The sequence below is a fragment of the Micromys minutus genome, assembly GCF_963924665.1.
Source record: "Micromys minutus genome assembly, chromosome: 1".
NCBI lineage: Eukaryota > Metazoa > Chordata > Mammalia > Rodentia > Muridae > Micromys > Micromys minutus.
Window position 1 is genome coordinate 233,750,855 of NC_137969.1, and position 21,247 is coordinate 233,772,101.

At 40.9% G+C, this 21,247-nt stretch overlaps 1 protein-coding gene across 1 annotated transcript; it reads right to left on the reverse strand.

The window, feature by feature from the left end:
* Positions 1-2,509: 2,509 nt before the first annotated feature.
* On the reverse strand, positions 2,510-11,340 carry DIO2 (iodothyronine deiodinase 2; the record flags this gene model as incomplete). The annotated part of the gene is made up of 2 exons (XM_080909162.1): positions 2,510-3,076; positions 11,119-11,340. 2 exons carry the CDS (start codon positions 11,338-11,340, stop codon positions 2,510-2,512), a joined length of 789 nt encoding a protein of 262 aa, XP_080765288.1.
* Between the last annotated feature and the right edge of the window lie 9,907 nt (positions 11,341-21,247).

Genomic DNA, 21,247 nt, shown 5'->3' on the forward strand with positions numbered 1-21,247 from the left:
TAGCTGAGCATTGATTTTTCTCGTCTCTGGATGAATGACTTCGAGTTGATTTCATAAAAGGCACGTCATAGGAATTCATAGAAGTTTACATTGAGACAACCAGGTTGTATAATTACAGGCTTCTCATACCCAGGGCACCAACCCACTGTACACCATGTAAGATTCCTGAGCTCTGCTAATCACCTTCTTCCTGGGCCTCTCAACGGTTTTGCTTCCAGTGTCTCTGCCGGACTCTCCCGAACAGGTCTGTGTCCCTGACAGTCAGCCTCTGTCTCTGCAGATTTGCTTCTGCTTCTTCCTTCCTCCATTGGCCTACATTGCACAAGGCAAATGGCAGGCACACACAGCCTTCTCTTTCTTTAAAGATGTAGCACAACCGGGTGACTTTTCCCATTCTCCCTTTTCCCCAGACAACTAGCATGGCATCAGCCAAAACTCATCCCCCCACCCACTCTCTGACATTCTGCTTCACTATCGCACATGGACACCAAAGGGGACATTTGAGGACAACTATGTAGGTGTGGAACAGCCACAGTTTTTCTTCTTTAGGGAGCCACATCAATCTCAACACCATTTTGAAGATTAAGGTGAGTGAGGGAACCACTCATGAGCCTCGGTTGAAAGCCTTAACATTTGAGGAATCTCTCTTCAGCGTGATTTGACAAAAGTTCATTAGTACTGTTGCACTTTGAAGCTTTACTTTGTTTCTTTGTGGGTGTGTCTTTTACAGAATTTAGAACACTGGAGATCTTAGATGCTGCCAAAAGTATTAGCCGCAATGCTACTTCCGTGACCAAGCGCTATATGGACGAGCAGTCTGACTTCTTTCTTGCTCCCAGCTTTAAAAACAATACTCTTTTTTTTCCTACACACCCACTTTTTAATAACTTACTTTTCATTTTGATTGCCATTTTCCAAATAGTTCAGTGTTATGGTTTAATTATTGAATGGAATAGACATAAAAGCCCTTGATTTGGCATGTATCTATAGCCATACGCTGAGATCTTAATGTCTTTGAGTTTAAAAAATACTTATAATACACTGGTTGATCTGTTGGTGTGTTTTGGGAGGGTTTTTTTTTTTTTTTTTTTTTGGTGCTTTTCTTTTTGAGGTTGGGACTTTTAGGTGTTGCTTGTAGATACAGCTGTGTTTCGTGTATTTTAAGAGAAATGTATTCACAGATATAATCATAGTTACGCACACAAATTATTAAACCTCAACTAATGGGTTAATCCCACTTGAAGGAAAAAAGAAGTCCAAATTCAAGTGTCAATGGAAATTCCATTTTACCAAACTCCTATGGTACCAAGAATAAGCTTGTGTAAGTCTTCAAAACTATGGGTAGAGATTATCTGAGTAAATTGCTCTCATGTTTACGTGACGAAATCCCTTAGCATTAAGATCTTCTACAGGAGGAGAGAGCAGAAACTGCATGTTTAGGGTACCTGCCTCTCATACCCTTCACTCAGCACCCAGAGAAAACAGTGCTACAGAGGTTACAAATGGAGGTGATGAGGGTGTGTAGCAGGAACAACAGGTCGGCACCAAACCCCTAAATTGTCTCTGTTGGGTATTAGCCACTGAAATGGGTAGATCACAATTCATCCCATAGAATACTTCTTTCCACATTAAAAATGTTCACCTGTTTTTATCTTTTCCATCACCCACTTCCCTTCAGTCTGGGAGAATTGCTACAGATCTCCTTCCCATGGGCATCCTCCCTGTGCTGTTTACAGTTAAGGCCTTTGTTTCCCGAAGCTGTGTACATATTTCAATGCTGACACGGCTGAACTTAATACCTACAGCTTCCAGGTAAAATGCTATGCAATTTCCTCATCTGTCTGCTTCCTCTACCAAGTTCCTTTTTCCCCCTAGTGCTTTCTCCATCTGCCATATTTCTGTGGTTATCTCAACCCTCCAGGTTGGGCCCATTCTTGGTATCCACCTGTATACTTGGGAATTCTGGGCTACAGAGACTCACACAGGACATCGCATGGCTAGAACTAACCCTTCAGTTCTAATTTCTAGGCATGGCTTCAAGATCACATTGTGAAAATGTATTTTGGGGGACTTTCCAGTTGGGTCTGTTTCTGGTGACTAAAGCCGAGATAATACACTTAATCAGATCATAGGTAGTAGCTCCCTTAACAATAGGTATTCTGGGAACGTTTGTCCTCTGGTCCCAGAGCACACATAGGGCAGAATCCCTTCTTTCACAAGCAAGAAGGAACACAGGCTGCCACGGGTTTCTTGTACTGCAGCTTGGATAAGTCCGCTCAGAGGGAGGTAACCAGGCTGCTATTTAGCCAGATGCAGCCTGTGTACTAAAGGAAGTATTGAAATGTTAAAGAGGTCCAAGATCTTCTGACAGGTATGTCCCTGTCTTTCAGTGAGGCAATGGGATTCAGTTGAAATAATAGATTCAGTTCAGTTCTCAATTTCTTTCACAAATTTTTTTTAAAATAATAAACTCTATTACAACCACACTTTTATCCAGCTAATCTAGAATTCATCTCTTGCTGAAATTCTTCTCCAGCCAACTTCGGACTTCTTGTAGGTTATAGCGGAAGGGGCCCTTCCCTCCTAAATAAGCAATTTTCCGTCTCTGCACGATGCACACACGTTCAAAGGCTACCCCGTAAGCTACGTTGGCATTATTGTCCATGCGGTCAGCCACAACCTGACACTGGGGCGGCAAGGAGAAACGCTCCAGGAGCTGGTGGGCTGCGGCACATCGGTCCCCTTGGTTCCGGTGCTTCTTAACTTCAAAAGACAAAGAGGAGTCCTCAGGCACTGCCCAGCCATCTGAAGGATGAGCCTCATCAATGTATACCAACAGGAAGTCAGCCACCGAGGAGAACTCTTCCACCAGCTGGCGGAAGGCTGGCAGTTGCCTAGTGAAAGGTGGTCAGGTGGCTGAACCAAAGTTGACCACCAGTGGGCGCTCTGCGCTGGCAAAGTCAAGAAGGTGGCATTCAGCCCCCTCAGCGGTGTTCTCCGAGGCATAATTGTTACCTGCTTCAGGGTTGGACACGTGCACCACACTGGAATTGGGGGCATCTTCACCCAATTTAACCTGATAGTGAGAAAAAAAGGAAAGAAAGAAAAAAGAATTACCACATAAACACACTGCTGCTGCAATTTACTCTAATTATTATCGGAGGGGTGTGTGTGTGTGTGGTGTGTGTGTATGTGTGTGTGTGTGTGTGTGTGTGTGTGTGTGTGTGTGTGTGTGTGTGTGTGTGCGCGCGTGCGCGCGTATATCTAAATGTAATGTATATTTATGAGTAAAAACTAGTGTCAAGCAACATAAAAGATGGCTAAGAGAAAATAAGTCTTTCATTCTGATTGTTCATTAGAGGTAATTCTTTTCCATCTCTGAAGATATCAGAGATAGCTATTTTCATAGATAAGTTGATTCTGGTCTTTTTTTTTTTTCTATTCTAATTTTTCTGCCAATGCCTAGCAAGAATTATAGAATGAATGATTAATAGATTCATTTTAACAGTTAGAAGTAAATGGTTCACTTTAAGATAAATTATCTTGGTTTTGAAATAGAATGTCTCTTTGTGAATTCTAGAAGATTCTGGAAAGACTGGAGTTTTCAAACACAAGCTTAATTTATTTTCTCTTTTCCTTCTTTTAAATAATAATTTCATTTACTTATTTATTTTCTTTCACAGTCTGTGTGTGTGCGTGTGTGTACGCATGTGCACATGCGTGCATGTGAGAAAGGGCCTCACAACACTTGTGGTAGTCAGGGGACAACTTGTTGGAGACAGTTCTCTCCTTACACCATGTGGCTCCCTGAAAGTCAAACTCAGCTCATCAGGCTTGCCAGAAAGCATGACCTAGGGGGCCGTTTCACCAACCCAACCTATGTTCTTTAATCTCAAACAATGGATACAAGCCGGTTCTGTGTCCGGACTGAGCCAGACAATCTGTAATCCATCATTTGTAAGTGCGTCTCCTCCCACTTGCCCTGGCCAGTGCTTTGCTTTCTTTGTGTGGCTCTTGGAGGATAAGATGAAGACAGTAACTTTACAGTGTGCACAGGTAAGACCTGCCACAGTGATTTCACCTGCTGCATAAGGCACGCTACTGTTCCTCTTGAGAAATCCTGTGTTCAAGATTAAAAACGACACAGGCAAATTGTTCTGTGAGGAGATTTATGTTCCCTTCTGCCTGGTGCAACTCCTGCAGGTTCCTGCCACTAATTATAGCTATAGCTGTAATCTCAAAACTGCCTTTAAAAATCAGACAAGAAGGTTCTCACTTTCCATATATTCAGGGTTTTATCTGGGAAGACCCAAACCATGAACTTTGCTATCATATAAGTGATTAACAACCTCCACAGAATAGTAAGTATTCAAATACAAGACACATTGACTAAAACTGTTCCATGCACACACACATCCCCCACCTCAGCGGAACGTATGTTTCTGAAAGCTAGTGGCCTTTGGATCTGTAAATTGATAATAAAAATCAGGCAACAGAAAAGAGCCAATTACTTCATTCTGAATTAACGCAATTGGATTTCCCTCTAGGATGTTTTAATCAAAGCCAATACCATTAGGGACAGCTAACAACAGTACAATTGATTTTTATACACTATCCTTAATATTACAAAACTCTTCCAACTGGATCGACTTTCTTCTCTCATAGAAATAGTCGCACATAAAAATGCTGTTAATTGAAGCTACTTAAAAGTGAATCACAGGAGAGCAGTGCGGGGCACTGATGTAAAGCACTCAATAGGTTCCATTCAGGTACTTTAGTGTTACAGCGTAGCTATTTTAACTTTAAGAAAGACTCAGAATTCCTTCTTTCTCAGAACATTTTGCAGGGCAGGTGTGAAACAGGTACTGTTCATTGTCCAAAAGTAATCTTAAAACCATAAGCTTCCTTCTTAGATGTGATTTAAATAATATATTTTGATTCAGTAACAACCAAGAAGAAAGTAACTTACAGGAATGATCTTAGCCATTTTACAATCAACATCAGATAGAGAAATCTCATAATGACCTCATTGTTAACTGCACTGGTGTTTGAAGCACTAAAATACACATTAAACTTAAAGACACACATTCGAAGTGTGTGATGAGCCTTAAAGTCTTAGGGTCTCTTGATACAGCTCCCAGATGAAGATCTGACTCCCCTTTGCACAGCACCATGTCTCCAGGACTGCTTTGAAGAATATTGGCTGGGCAGTATTCCTCAACAGCCAGTTATAAGAAGGCCTGGATGTATTCTGAGGAGTGTGCTGTAGAGACATCTTGTGAGACCATGGAGGGAAATTAATCTCTGCACTGCATCCCATCGAAATAATCCACTTGCAATTTGAAGCTAGCACTGAACCCTATGAACAGCTGAGTGGTCTTAATGAACAGGCTGGTGTCTCCCTGGCTCTCACCCAAGCAGACCCTTTGATCCCAGTGTTGTTCTGAACTATTCACTTGAACAATCCAATATGATGTTGTGGTCACAGGTGATCTCTGTTTACCTGCAGTTAATTTACTCAGAATATTTAAGTGCATGTGACTTCTTAGAGACAAAGGACAATTGAGCCACACAACTTTTAGCAAAACAATGAGAGTTTAGTTTTTAGATTATCTTGGAAAATGTAGGACAAGTTCCACCCATTGTCATTCTAAATTTAAAAGTTGATGAAGTTGACAAACTCATAATGTTCCTGGTGGTGGAGGAGTTAGCATCCAGTTAGTCTGGAAAATATACATTTTAAAAGCTTTGTTGAGTGAATTGCTGTATAAATGCTGGTTGGTATAATCCTGGGGCAAGGAAGACTTTTACACTGAATAGCAACCTTGACCTGCAGTGAATGTAGTCATAGTCAGGTGATGGACAAACTCACTAAAGCATACATGTACAGAAATAGGAAAAATCTGCCCCTTCCTCCAGAGACTTGCTGTAGGCAAAAACAAGGTCATGAATCTATTCTTAATCATTTCAGCTAGCCAGCAAATAAAAGAAATGCAACAAATCTTCTTTACTTTGTATTGCAGCTGTGGAATCCCAGTGAACACTAAGAAGTCATATATGACTACCTTGTACATGAAGGTCCCAGAGAAAATATAGTCAAGATTAATGCTGCTAGTAAAATTTAATGTGCTGGGCACTTGGCCAGCATCCATTAATCCATTTGTTTGAGTCTCAGCACCACAAAATAATACATACACACACACACACACACACACACACACACACACACACAGAGAGAGAGAGAGGGGGGGGGGGAGGGAGGAAGGGAGGGAGGGAGGGGGAGAGGAGAGACAGACAGACAGACAGACAGACAGACAGACAGACAGACAGACAGAAATGGAAAGAGAGAGAGACAGACACAGAGAGAAACTCACACCTATGATGTGTAAGCCAAAGTGTGAGTAGACAGCAGTCAGACTTTATAAGCTTCATAAAACTAATTATAAATTCACTACATTTTCTAAACACTGATAAGTAATAAGTTGACTGAAATAAAAAAAATAGACTTAATCTTAAAAAAAAAAGTTTAAAACCCATTTCTGTTTGTTACCATTCTCTGGCCAATCACTATGAAAATGAAATTTCCATTAGATTAGAATTCTCAATGGAGAATTTCTTGATTTGCTTGGCTAGAAATCCCACTGAGATGGAATGGGAGAAACCCCACTGTCTTCACAGGAGAAGACAGGAGCAGAGTATTCCCTGACACAGAGCCAAAATGATGAAAATAAAATAAAATAAAATAAAGTTGGCCCCATAATAACATCAAGACTACAGGAAAGACACTCAACAAAAATAAGTCACCCCCTGGTACTTTTAAACTGTGTTTTAATTTCCCACAGTGGTACAGAAAGTCTCCTGGCCACAAGTTACCTATCATCTTAATTTCTGCTTCTTAGAGGGTTTGTGTTTGGTTTTTGTCCTTAATGAGACATATTTGCCAAAGAGGCATTCAAAAGGCATTTTTTTTAGCTCTTGCGGAAGAGTAATTAGGTCGGTACCTCTTTCTCTGCCAGCATCAGCCGCCTAAAGAGAATCCTGCCTAGTATTTAATGCCCAAACACAAGAAGCATCATTTCCACTAATTGGTCCTGAAGTTCCGATGTTCCCAAAGAGTCTTTTTATTTTGTAAGGATCAGAAAGGACACACGTAAAATGTGATAGCGTCACCAGTGACCTTCATCGCTCTCATCTGAACTATTATGGTCATGCTTTCTTAAAGCAAAAAAAAAAAAAAAAGAAAAGAAAAAAATTGTGGACAGGAATGCAATGCCAACTAAGGGAGTGAAGAAGGCTATTCCAAGTTTACTGCTGATGACATCTCTGGGCCAAGTTCAAAGGTCACAGCAGACATGTTTGTAAATGTGAGGAAAAGCATAAATGCATAGCAGATACAAGAATTTGATTTCCTTGGTGTTGGGTCCCTTTTAGGGACAGTGCTGAGCATTCAGGAAAAGGGAAAACACTGGGAAATGCAGACCAAAGGGAAGTAAGTATAGGACCCTTCATCAAGTGAACTGGGAATTCAGTATAGACTGCTAACCTTGTTTTTTTTTTTTTTTTTTTTTTTTTTTCCTTTCCACAGTCTAAGAGGAGCTTTGCAGTAACATAATACACACACTCTCATGATAAGCCGTGAAACAAATTATGAATGTGGGGGATGGGCCTGGAGCAGAATATTTACACAAACTTTTCCCCATCGAAAGCTCTGGAAATGGCCTTATTAACTCTCAGGAAGTTCCCAATTCTTTAACGTAACGATCGGGCTGCACCAATGTCCTTAGAAACATGGCCAAACAATCATTAGGCAGAGCTGTAACCATCCCCATTCAGATGGGCCAAATAAATCAGACTGGAAGAACAGACTGCCCACTCCGTCTTCTGGGTTAAGTTCCCTTTTTCTGGTTATTCTCCTTTGGGCTTGCACCTTGAAAACCAAGCTCGAAGCCCTATCATTTTGCTATGTTTTATCCAAGTGATAGGCAGTCTCTGGCTGTGGCCTTCTTCTCTCTTTAAAGAGCCACTTTTCAGTGCAGAAGCCCAGTGTCAAAAGGCTTGAGGTGAATAAAGAAGAGGAGAATTTTAAAGAGACCTTTTCAAAACCAAAATTATATGTTCCAATGAGCCTGGTCTCTGTGCCACTGAAACATTAGGCATGCAGAAATGAGCCTGCTTCTCAGTGCCTATACTGTCTGCAACCTTTTACACTTCATTTGGGAGCTGGGCTCCAAGAGAGGACAGCTTGCTTACTGGTTGCATTTCTGAGCCTTTGAGTACCAACACGAGGGTACTGTGTTCATAAGCAAAGACACTAAGGAAACTTAGAAAACAAATAGTTGTTATCAGTTCCAACCTTTTCACCAGTGTCTGGATTTTTCTTTCAATCCAAAAGGCACACAGACCTCCTGTCCATTGACATGTGACCTTTGACTACATCTTTATAAAATTAATTTTAAGTCACGTTGAAGCCTTCAGTGCAGTCTTCATTGGTAATATCTCACCCTATCCTTCTTTCTTCCTCTCACTCCATCTCGTGTCTACATTACCTCCTTTATGGATAAATGCAGCACCTCTAAATACCCTCCCAAATGCAATAGCTGGCATTCAGTCAGCCAGGCAGTTAGGAGAACCAAATGAGAACCAAATGATTCTATCTGAATCCCGTGTAGACACGCCCCTCATCCTGGACAAATCTGCTTCCAGAGTTCTAGTTGCCAAATAATGCAAGTCAAGACTGTGAAACCCCAAGATGCAGTGTCAGACAAGACCACCTCTGGCATCTCCGGAAACAGTGACACCTAAAGACAGTGTGCCACAACCAACATGGCATTTGGCAAATCACTCAACCTGTATGAGAGATTGTGGTGAGCTTCTGAGACTACCATCTCCGCCATGATGCCAGCCACACTTGGAGAGAGGACAGAGATTAGCTCACATTGCACTCTTGATGTTTCCACACATCTCACACCCAGCCCAGCCTTGTTCTTGTCTTCCTGAAGCTTCTTTTGCATAAATCATTAAAAAGTAGCTTTTGTATAAATCATTAAAAGCAAGCATAATACTGTGAGTCATGAACTTGGTCACTCATCAAATCAGTGGTCAAAGACAAAGAGGAAAGAGGAATACAGAAACCAGATGCCAAATGTAAAAGTAAATCAGTCAATTACCACGACACAATGGAGCACTATACATGAGTGAAAAAAGACATAGCAACATTTACCATAGGGGCATTTGCTGGCGTTTTCCATTTTCACCTCTGTTATCTGCTTGGTGAGCAAAGCAACATCATTTAATGTTTGTGGGGCTTCTGTAGCCTCCAAAGTTGCTGTGGAAGTACTATGTATATTCTGTATGCATGCACATGGGTAAAATCCTTCAAAAATCACCTTTAAATTTTTCTAAGTGAGCGCGCATCTTCTTTTAACAATCAAGTTTCTCAATTAAGATTTTCATATACATGGATCGAACCCTAACATTTCACATTATCTAAGACAGATACGGTTGAGGGGATTGACTAATCAATAGTGTTAGAATCTGCAAATGCAGCACCCCATGCTTCTAAACTCCTGACACCTAAGCATGCACAGGAACGTCACACACATGGAGTGGGCAGGACGTCTTGGTATCTCCACTGTCATACTTTTCTCACTTACCTCTACTTTTATGATAGAACCGAGCTTTAAATACCGGAGCCCCCAAGCATCCCTCCCTATCCTGACCAGGACATCCCCTGCTAAGAAGAGGCTTGGCATTCCACATTCCCTCCATGGACCAAGATGGACCTTCTTTAGGTTATGTGAGATAATGGTGCCATGAATCACACAGCAGTCCCTATTCACAAAAGACATTTTTTTCTCCGCAATATTTGCTTTCCAGTGAAACACCCTGTCCTGGATTCTTTATTTTTATTTCCCTGGCACCTGGATTTATTTTTCCACTGGGTACTGGGGAAGGACTCTTTCCCTTCCTCCTCTGCTACTCCGAGTTACTGTTACGATGCCTACCACTCCACCTGCCTCAGGAGCAGAGCATGGTTGAACATCTGGCTTCACGATTCCTTCCAAACTCCCTTCTCTGACAAGCTCACTCAGGACTGCTAGGAACACATTTCTTCTTTTTATAGAAACTTTTTTTTTTTTGTCCAAATGTATTCATTCTTCCTAATACTTAGGAACCTAAGGGATGGAGGACCACACAAAAGTCTCATTCCACTTTTCCCTGATAGATATGATTTGAAACTGTTCCCCTAAACATGTGCCAGTAGCAGAAAGGCTGGAACGCCAGAAGTTTTCACATGCATACATCAGTCACTCACCCAATGTTTCCAAAGCAGATGGAAATACACCTTCCCCAGGTAAGGGAGATCTAATGTCCAAGGTCTGGCTTTGGAATGTACTATAGACCCACCACTTCCTTGTATGGGAATTTATTTGTAGCTTCAGTTTCACATGCAAAGTGGATTTCTGAAAGCCCTATTCCTAGATCTTTCTTTTCCAAACTGATACTTAATAACAAGGAATCCACAAATTCCAACTAGGTAGGTGTTCAGCTTGCTTTCATTTTTTTCTTACCTCCCTAAGAAATGAAGGGGCCAGAGTGACATTACAGACATACATCATCATCATCATCACCGTCACCATCATCACCATCATCACCACCACCACCCACACCATCCAACTCTGACCATTTCAGCAGAAAGAGAACACTATTCAAACCTTCCAACTACATATCACACAGCCTCCAGTAAAGCAAAGCAGCAGAAGCCAGATCATGTCAAGGACAAAATAAATGCAGCAAATTCCAAGCCTCACACCCCCAAATGTGATTTTTACCTAGAGTTACTTTATACCGGCACAAAACCCTTAAATTGCCAATGCACTGCAAAATAACAGCAGCCCACACTCAAGACTCCTGCTGAAGTCACTCAGAGTCCCAGGGATTCAGTGTCTATCATTCTCAAATCCAAACTGTGCTACAGGTGTCCCAAGTGGCACTGGGACTCCCTGAATACAATCACTGGAAAGACCACATCAGGTAGGAGTCCCCATGGCCAGCAGCCCCACACCTTCTAGAACCCTGGCCCTGCGACCCAGGAGAAGCTCAGTGGATGCAGCTCACCTGTTTGTAGGCATCTAGGAGGAAGCTGTTCCAGACACAGCGCAGTCCTTCTGAGGTCAGCATGCGCCTCCACTCTCCACGAGTGGACTTGGAGCGGCTGAGAAGCAGCGCCACGTGCTTGAGCAGAATGACCGAGTCATAGAGCGCCAGGAAGAGGCAGTTGGAGAAAAAGACTGGCAGAATCTGAAGGGTGATCAGCAAGTCTACGCTGAGGAGTCCCATCTTCTCTGCCTCCTCAGTCAGTCTCCTGTGCACTCTGCTTCCCCGGTCACCCTCTTTTTGCAAAGGAAGGTGGTGGTAGAGAAGTGGGGGACCAAGGGGAAGGTTGGGAGTGGGATGGGGGGAGGGTGGGTGTGAGGGAGAGGGAGAAAAGCTAAATTAGAAGGAATCCCAACTTGTCTCTTCTTTGAAAGAAGCAGAAACGGAAAGACCAAGTTCAGTCTCTGCAGCCCAGCAGTTGGAGTGTACCCATCGATTCATTCAATTCCGAGATGCATTTTTTTTCCAGGATTTAAGATGGTTAAACACACACACACACACACACACACACACACACACGCACACACACACACACACACACACACACACACCACCAGCACCACCAGCAGCAACAACAAAACCCGTGGTGTGCCAGTCCCTAATCCAGTTTACCCCTGTCAGAGTCCGTTAAAGACAGGAAGTTCTACTTTCATTTCCAGGCACCTATGAGACTGCAGAGATGGTAAAATTTTCTTTTAGCTTTTCATGTTCCTTTAAACGCAGTCTGGCTTCTTGCACGGCCAGTTTCTTAACTGTGCTGTAAAGATAGGGTTTGTTTGCTTTTCTTTTCTTTTTTTTTTTTTTCCTTTCTCTCTTTCTCTGCCTTTACTCCGTTGTAAACATACTTTCTCTTCTCCCAGCCTGTCTCCTTCTGCCTGTCCTTCCTCCAGGTTCTCCAGGAGCGGCTGTCCTCTGTCCCCTCCCTCTGGCTTTTTCCTCTTTGCTATCTTCTGCCTCCTCCGCTGCAGAGTGCCTCTCTCTGCAGCCCAGTGAGTCTCCCTGAAGCCTTTTATACATTCCCTGGCTAATTGCTGCAATAGAGAAATGAAAGCCTAATCTTGCTAAAGATCTTGACGTCATTGAGAAAGAGGGCTTTACTTTGGCCAGGAGTGCAGTGAGCAGAAAAGCAAAACTCTACAACTTTTTTTTTTTTTTTTTAAGAAGGGGTGGGGGAGACAGACAGTGGGATTTTGCTTTGTGCTTTAAAGGGAGAGAAGAAAAAAAGAAGAAAGAAAGAAAGAAAGTTACCTTTGACAAGTCTCATAAAATGCTTTCAAACTTAAAGAAAAGTAATTTGTAGATTAATATGTTAATACTTTTCTCTGATTATCATTTTTAATAACTTAGGAGTTTTGACAAGAAAGATTCCTGGCAGGCAGGTAGAAAAGAGGCACAGTGAGCAGAGATGCTTTTTGCTTCATTAAAAATATATTACATCAATGCTTCCATGTGAGCTTTATCCCTTCACAATATTGCTTTCACCAGATCTCATTCTTGCGTGTTTTCAATATATTTTTAGTAAAGATCTTATCTAAGGGAATATAAACTATTCGAGACTACCACAGTATGTCTTTAAAGATTATTCCCAAACTGAATACAAGTATTATTTTTGATTTTACTAAAGCTTCAATATGATAATGATGATGACAATAAATAATAATAATAATAATAATAATAATAATAATAATAATAATAATAATAATAATAATAATAACAACTAACCTTCCAGCCATGGAAGGCGCTGAGTGACCAAATTTTTCAGTATCATCTTCCTACAACACTGATAAAACAATATTTCCATTCCTTGGCATTTAGATCCCAGGAGGCTGAGAAATTGATTATTTATGAGACTCTTTTAAATTCAGCCCTTCCACTAATAGGCCAGAAGCTTTAGGGAACCATTTCTTTTGCTTGGTGAAAAAAAAAATTAAAAAAAAAAAAAAAAAAAAAAAAAAAAAAAAAAACAAAAAACGACATAGGTGGTTAGGGACTATAGGTGTCTATGGGCTATAGGTAGTTAGCAGCTATAGGTGGTTGGGGTTATAGGTGCTTAGGGGCTATAGGTGCTTAGGGACTATAAGTGTCTATGGGCTATAGGTGGTTCACAGCTATAGGAGGTCAGGAATAGAACAAGCCAACAATTGGCAGCAGGTACCCCTTGGGTCTCAGTGGACTCCCTTGCCTTTTAATTCCCGGGACAGTTACTTAAGCAGATACACCCTGGCAGCGAGTCTCTGCCCCTACCTCCTTCTACTTTTCCTCCCTCTGTTACCTAACAGATCACCTCTAGGAATTACATTTTTCTGAGAGTAGTAGTGGCAATTATAGACACTGGAGTGGAGATATGAATTTAAATTAAAGGTCAATTAGCTGTGTTTTTGAGCTCCCATCAGGCACGAGTTAAACCGTGGATGCAAACAGGTGGTCAGTCTGTTGCTCTTCTATATTTTGCTCTGTCCCCAACTCCATATTGACAGGACTGTAAAGCCCAGACAGAGGTCATTCTTTGTAGGGAGCATCGACTGAAATCTGTATATGGCTGTATTTTATTCAGCTCACAGGGTGCTTTTGAAAAACAGTCCAAGGAGAGAGTAAGCTCTGTGTGACCCACAGCTCTTGCCTTGTCTGCACATTGCCATCTCTGGAGCACTTAGGAAATCTGGTTGGGGAATGCTCATCTTGGTGAACATAAGGTTCTGAATGAATGAATACCTATGTACCTAGGGCACATCGAGAGCTCAGCTTGGCTTCACACTAGGGGGCGCCATTCACATATAACATGACATAGTGGAGAGGTGCCCTGGAATTCTAAAATGAAGTAGCTTTTTGCATGGCCTCTCCCCAAGGACAGTGGCTCCCTACCATCATATCCTCTCTCTCTCTCTCTCTCTCTCTCTCTCTCTCTCTCTCTCTGGCTTTCACTCTCGCTCTCTCTCATTGTCAATTGTGAGGATTGAATGACATATATTCCATGAATTAAATTTTTGGGGGGAGACTTTAGATGTTTGAAAATTAACAGAAACCACAGAATATCTCTCTTTTGACCAGCATGTGCTGTTTACGAAAAGATATCATTCACAAATACAATATTTATGAGGTCTGATCTTTCAAACTTCTCAATGCCTTTCTGAGAGGAAAGAAAGGACAAAGAGAAGTAGGTAACTAAGGTACCTTAATTAGTGTAGATGAGAACACTTCAGTTCTTGATGAAGTCCCTGGGAACTAGGATAGGGTGTGTTCCTCCCCCAGCCCCCAGAAATGAAGCTTCTACTCACTGCCCAGACCTGAAATTCTGAGGCCTTTCTAGAGCTCTTCTGGGAAGAAGAAAAGTTAACCCATTTGTCTTTATTCTCAAGACTTACAGTGTGGTTGCAATGGTCTCTTAAGGATTGTTGGGAAGTCAGAAAATGTTTTCTTTTTAAAGATAAAGTACGGAAGTACTTAGAGATCCCTATTAAAGCCACAGGGTGCTGTTTGCTCAAGCTTTTTCTTTCCTTTATTTGAGGTTAGAAACATCAGAACGGAATTGAAATAAGTTACAATCTTCCACAGCCAGGTTTCTTTTGCTTGTTTTCCCAGCTGCTTGTTCTAATAATTTGTGATATTTAGCATTTTGATCTACAAGGATTTACTCTTTAAGTCACAGAAAAATCTCCACGTGAATGAGAGAAAGTGGGTCAGCATGGTTGGAGACTCAAGTCTTGTGGGATGTCTCCCTGAACTCCCTACCTCACTATTTTTAACAACTGTTTCCTTGTTCCTGGTTAGGTCATGACTCTGAGGATCAAAAACTTATGCTGAGAATAGCTCACAAGGTATTTTATCTTCTAAATTGCAACACCAATCTAGAACCTAATATCTATTTACTAGTGCCCCGGCACAATCTCTGGGTTCAGATTTTACATCACATCAAAAGGGTTTGGATACCCTCTCCGTCATGAAATTGTCCTGAGAGGTCAATATCCTAATGAAGCAGGTGCAAACCAGCACAGGACATGGTGGCTGAGCTCTGCCATTCGATGTTCAACACTGGTTTTCATTGCCAGTGACAGGGCCCAGGGGAAACCACTCTAGGCATTTTTAAGTTGAAGAGAATCACCATAAGCCTGCTTAAAATTTCCTCTCTTCTCATAGTAAAAATGCATCATGTTGAGGTGTTGACTCTCTTTGCTTGAACAAAGATAACAAATGAAAAGTTTGGATTTAGTCTGCTTGCTCCTTGGCTCTTCAGCTGAGATTAAGAAAATCAAGCCAGGTGACCTGAAAGCAAACTTGATATTTTGGATCCTGACGGATAACTCTCTACTCCCCTTATTCTCAGTTAAAAAATAAAGCAAATGCCCAAAGGATTTTCCATATTAGCAGTTCATGCCATAAACATATAAGCAACCTGGGTTTAAAGAATTCCAGTCCAGCAAATGATTTGGCAAATGCATAATAGACATGAGGTTTCATTTTTATTAAGAATCTGTAGAATAAATGCAACAATTATGAATTCAAATGTTTATGCAAAGGGCAAGTGTGCTGACTAGGGCCTTGCAAATCGCACTTTGAGACATTCTTCACTAAACGATATAGTTCTAATCAGAAAACAAGCTCACAGAGTTCACAACCTCCTATCTCTAGTTGTGACTGAAAGAACTGGGATGCAAGGTTTCTACCACAAATCCTGATTCCTTCCAAATTTCCCATGGGTCTAACCCTTCTGTAAACACAGCCATGTTTCCTACCTGCCTTTGATGAAATGTGCATCTCAGTAGACAACATGCACAGCTCCAGAGTCAGTTCTAACACATCTTAAACAAAGCAACTCAGAGCAGAGGTCACAAAGGCAGGTGCTGTGGGAGGTGAGAAATTCTCTCCCAATAGCCCTTCTTTCCTAGATCCCTGGCAAGTAATGGCACATGGAAGGTGTTAATGCATTATTCTTCTCTTAGGAATGAGGGATGCTTATTGTTCAAGGCCAAATACCCCAAGCAGAAGGGAAGAGAAGGGGGAAAAGAGAGAACAAGAAAGAGAAAAGGAGAGGTAAAGGTGGCTGTGAAGATGTTTGGGGAAATGCTGGCTCAGTGTCTTTTCTTGCTATCATTATGATAAAACAACATGACCAAAGCAATATAGAAGGAAAGGGATAATTTTTATTTTAAACTTCTAACTGATAGTTCATCTCTGATAAAAGACAAAGTCAGAATTCAAGTCAAGAACCAAGAGGCTGGACCTGAACCAGAAGTCATGGATGAAGGAGTGCTCCTTTTTGGCTTATTCCCCCTGACCCCTTCAGTTTCTTATAAAACCCAGGAGCACCTTCCTTAAGTAGAGCACTGTCCACAGTAAACGTGCTCCCATCATTAATCAAGAAAATGCTCTAAGGCTTTCCTATGTGCCAGTCTGATAGAAGACTGTTCTCACCAGGACACTGGGTAAGGTGCTTTTGGCATAAACATGAGGACCTACTTTTGGAACCCCAGCACACATACAAAATCCATCATACCCCAGTACTGGGCTATTGATATCAAGTAGATCCCTAAGGCTCAATGTCAATCTAACTTAATTGATAAATGTAGGTCCCCATGAGAGACCCTGTTTCAGGAAAACAAGGTGGGTAGCACATGAGAAACAACACATAAGGTTGACCTCTGCCTTCATAGCTCCTTCCACATAGAAGCACAGAAGAACTTTTATACACATAAAAATAACGTAGTGGGATGTAGAAAAAAATGAAAGCCTAAAGGAATTACCTGTGGAGGCTGGCACAAAAAAAAAAAAAAAAAAAAAAAAAAAAAAAAATTCCAAATGTCCAGATGCATCTTGTGAGGATGACAGCTATCCAGAAATTGGATGGCAGCCACCATATCATTTCAAAGAGACCACCAAACAGCTGTTAGTAGGAAAAGGTGTTCATTTGTTACTGAACTGGTCTGTATTAAAACTGATGGCTACCCTCCTTACCTCACTATCCAAAAATCCCCAAGTGCTATGAGGCTCTCTGAGTGCTTAATTTAGAGAATTATTCTCCCCTGGAAGTATCCAAATTGTGGGATCCTTGTGAACCAGGAGATCACAATAAAACACCAGAATGCCGTCTTGTCAAGACAAGTGTGCACACTCCTCCAGGACAGAGAGGTCTCAGAATGAATGCTTTGAACTCACACTCTTCTGTAAGTATAATTCAATCATTTAATTTTTCCAACCTCCATGACCCAGTAAAGTGGACCAAAAGAAACAATGGAAAATGGCCAGAACTAGTCCATCACCTTTGGAACAACTTTCTCTTGCCCTTTATTTCATTTCACAGCTGTTGGAAACCAGTGGATGATGCTCAGTTTTCAAATAAAATAGGTCATTTTTTTAAATAAATGGACTTACAGCAGCTCTTAAAAGAATTGCTTTACATCATCTTATTCATAGTGCAGTCCACGGGCACATAGCATGAGATATGGAGACACATGCTGGCTCATGTCACTCTAGAGGCAGTAGAAGGACTTGCCCATGCTGAAAGTGAGAGAGAGATGCTGCAGCTCCCCTTTCAATCAATAGACATTAAAACAAAAAGAAAAACCAGATGTTCTCTCTCAATTCCAGTAGACATGGGAAAGCTAATAGAATTAATTGTATCATGGGAAAATACTTCATGTTTGGTGTGAGGATAAATATCTGCAATAAAGAGGATTATAAATGAGAGAGTGCACTGCGAGTAGCTGGGGCACAGAGAGGTACAGGCTGACCTCACAAAAAGCACAACCACCTGTGATTGGTTCAGGGGAGCAGGAACTCTGCCATAGAGACCTGGTTTCCACCCTAAGTGCCCTTGTATGCTGACCAAACGCTCAGACCATCTGCCAACAGGAACAGCAGAGATCCAAAAACAAAGCTCTGGTGAGCCTGCGCTACTAGTAGCCAGGGCCCAGAGAGGTCTGGGCTGAGCATGTGGAAAGTGCCCCTCCCCTGCGATTTGTTCAGGGAAGCAGGAACTCTGCCATAGGGAATCGGTTTCCACCCAGAGGGCCCATGCATGTGGATCAAATGCTCAGGCCATCTGCCACCAGAAACACCAGGGATCCAGGCACAGGAAAGGAACATGGGAGAGATAGGAACCAATCACTGACAAGACCACTTATACTCACAGAAAACAAGATGGTAAGAGGAAAGCAAAAGAACTTAACTTACCCAATGGAAACCAAGACAAACTGGCAAAAACAGAACCCAGCTCTCCCATCACAGCAAACAGCAGAATGACAAACACTCCAGAAAAAGAAGACTCAGACCCAAAATCATACCTCAAGATGATAGAGATCCTTAAACAAGAATGGGAAGGAAAGCATAAAGAAATAGAAGCTTTTAAAGAGGAAACAAGAAAAAGAACTCAAAGATCTAGAGGAAAAGAGAACCAAAGAGATGAAAGAATGGAAGAATGAATTTAAAATGGAAATGGAAACAATAAAGAAAACACTAAAAGAGACAACCCTGGAGATAGAAAACCTATAAAAGAAATCAGGAGTCACAGACACAAGCATCTCCAACAGACTACAAGAGATAGAAGAGAGAATCTCAGGGGCCGAAGACAACATTGAAAACATAGACAAAACAGTCAGAGAAGATGCAAAAACCAAAAGGCTCCTAACCCAAAATGTGCAGGAGATACAGGACACAATGAGAAGACCAAACTTAAGGATAATAGGAATAGAAGAGGACAAACAATATCAACTAAGAGGCACAGTAAATATCTTCAACAAAATCGTACAAGAAAACTTCACTACTCTTAAGAATAAGATGGCCATGAGCATAAAAGAAGCCTACAGAACTCAAAATAGAGTGGACCAGAAAAGAAATTCCTCCTGACACATAATAGTCAAAACACCAAGTGCCCAAAGCAAAGAAAGAATACTAAAAGCAGTAAGGGAAAAAGGTCAGGTAACATATAAAGGCAAACCAATCAGAATCACACCTGACTTCTCAACAGAGACTATGAAAGCTGGACAGACATCATGCACACCCTAAGAGAGCACAGGTGCCAGCCCAAGCTGCTATACCCAGCAAAACTCTCAATCACCATAGATGGAGAGACCAAGATATTCCAAGAAAAAAATAAATTTACACAATATCTGACCACAAACCCAGCACTACAGTGAATTATAGGTGGAAAGCCCAATACAAGGAGAGAAACTACATCCTAGTAAAAACAAGAAAATACCTAAACAAGAAAACCAAAATAAGAAAGATACACAGCCACAATTCTACCTCTAAAAGCAAAAATAGCAGGAAACAGCAACCACTATTCCTTAATATCTGTTAACATAAATGGACTCAATTCCCCAATAAAAACACATCGGCTATCAGACTGGATACATAAACAGACTCTAGCATTTTGTTGCATAGAGTAAACTCATCTCAAAGACAAAGACAGGCACTATCTCAGAGTAAAAGGTTGGGAAGAAACCTTCAAAGCAAATGGCCCCAAGAAGCACGCTGGAGTGGCCATTCCAATATGGAATAAAGTAAATTTTTAACCAAAAGTTATCAAAAAAAGATAAGGAAGGACACTTTTTTCTCATTATGGGTAAAATTTGTCAGGGGAACTCTTAATCCTTAACATATATGCTCCAAATAGAAGAGAACCCATATTCATAAAAGAAACCCTACTAAAGCTCAAAAAATACATTGCACCCTACAAAATAATAGTGTGAGAACTTAACACCCCACTCTCATCAATGGACAGATCATGGATCCAGAAACTGTACAAGGACGCAGAGAAACTAGCAGAGGTTATGAACCAACTGGAATTAATAGACATCTACAGAACATTTCATCCTAAAATAAAAGAATACACTTTCTCTCAGCACCTCACAGCACCTTCTCCAAAATTGACCATATAATTGGTCACAAAACAAGCCTCAATAGATATAAGAAGATTGAAATACTCCCATGCATCCTATCAGATCACCACGGTCTAAGGCTGGTCTTTAATAACAACAAAGAAAACAAAAAGCTCATATACACATGGAAAGTAAACAATGCCCTACTAAAGATAGCATGATCAAAGAAGAAATAAAGAAAGAAATTAAGGATTTTCTAGAATTTAATGAAAATGAAAACACAACATACCCAAACCTACAGGGTGCAATGAAAGCAGTACTGAGAGAAAAACCCAGCTCTGAGTGCTTCCAAAAAGAAACTGGAGAGAACATACACTATCAACTTGACTGCACAGTTGAAAGCTTTAGAACAAAAGAAAGCAGATACACCCAAGAGGAGTAGATGGCAAGAAATAAACTCAGAGCAGAAATTGACCAAATAGAAACAAAAAGAACCATTCAAAGAATCAACAAAACCAAGACCTGGTTCTTTGAGAAAATTAGCAAGATTGATAAACCCTTAGTCAGACTAACTAGAGGGTAAAGAGGGAGTATCCAAATTAACAAAATCAGAAATGAAAGTGGAGACATAACAACTAAATCTGAGGAAATTCAAGAAATCATCAGATCCTACTACAAAAGCCTGTACTCAACAAAGCTGGAAAATCTGGAGGAAATGGATGAATTCCTAGACAGATACCAGATACTAAAGTTAAACCAGGACCAGGTAAACCATCTAAATAATCCTATTACATTTAAAGAAATAGAAGCAGTCATCAAAAGCCTTCCAACCAAAAAAAAAAAAAAAAAAAAAAAAAAACAGGTCCAGATGGCTTCAGTGCAGAATTCTATCAGACATTTATTGACGACCTAATACCAATACTTTCCAAATTATCCACAAAATAGAGTTAGATGGAACACTACCTAACTCATTTTTCGAGGCCACAATAACCCTCGTTCCTAAACCACACAAAGATCCTACAAGGAAAGAGAACTTCAGACCAATCTCACTTATGAACATTGATGCAAAAATACTCAACAAAATCCTTGCAAACCGAATACAAGAACACATCAAAACGATCATTCACTATGATAAAGTAGGCTTCATTATGTTTAATCCTTACACACCAAGAAAACTTTGACTATTTCCAGGTTACATCTTGTTTTACATGTGCTTTATGCTCATTGTAACTAGTAAGATTTTAAGGCATACTATCAAACCTTTAAAAAAAACAAGT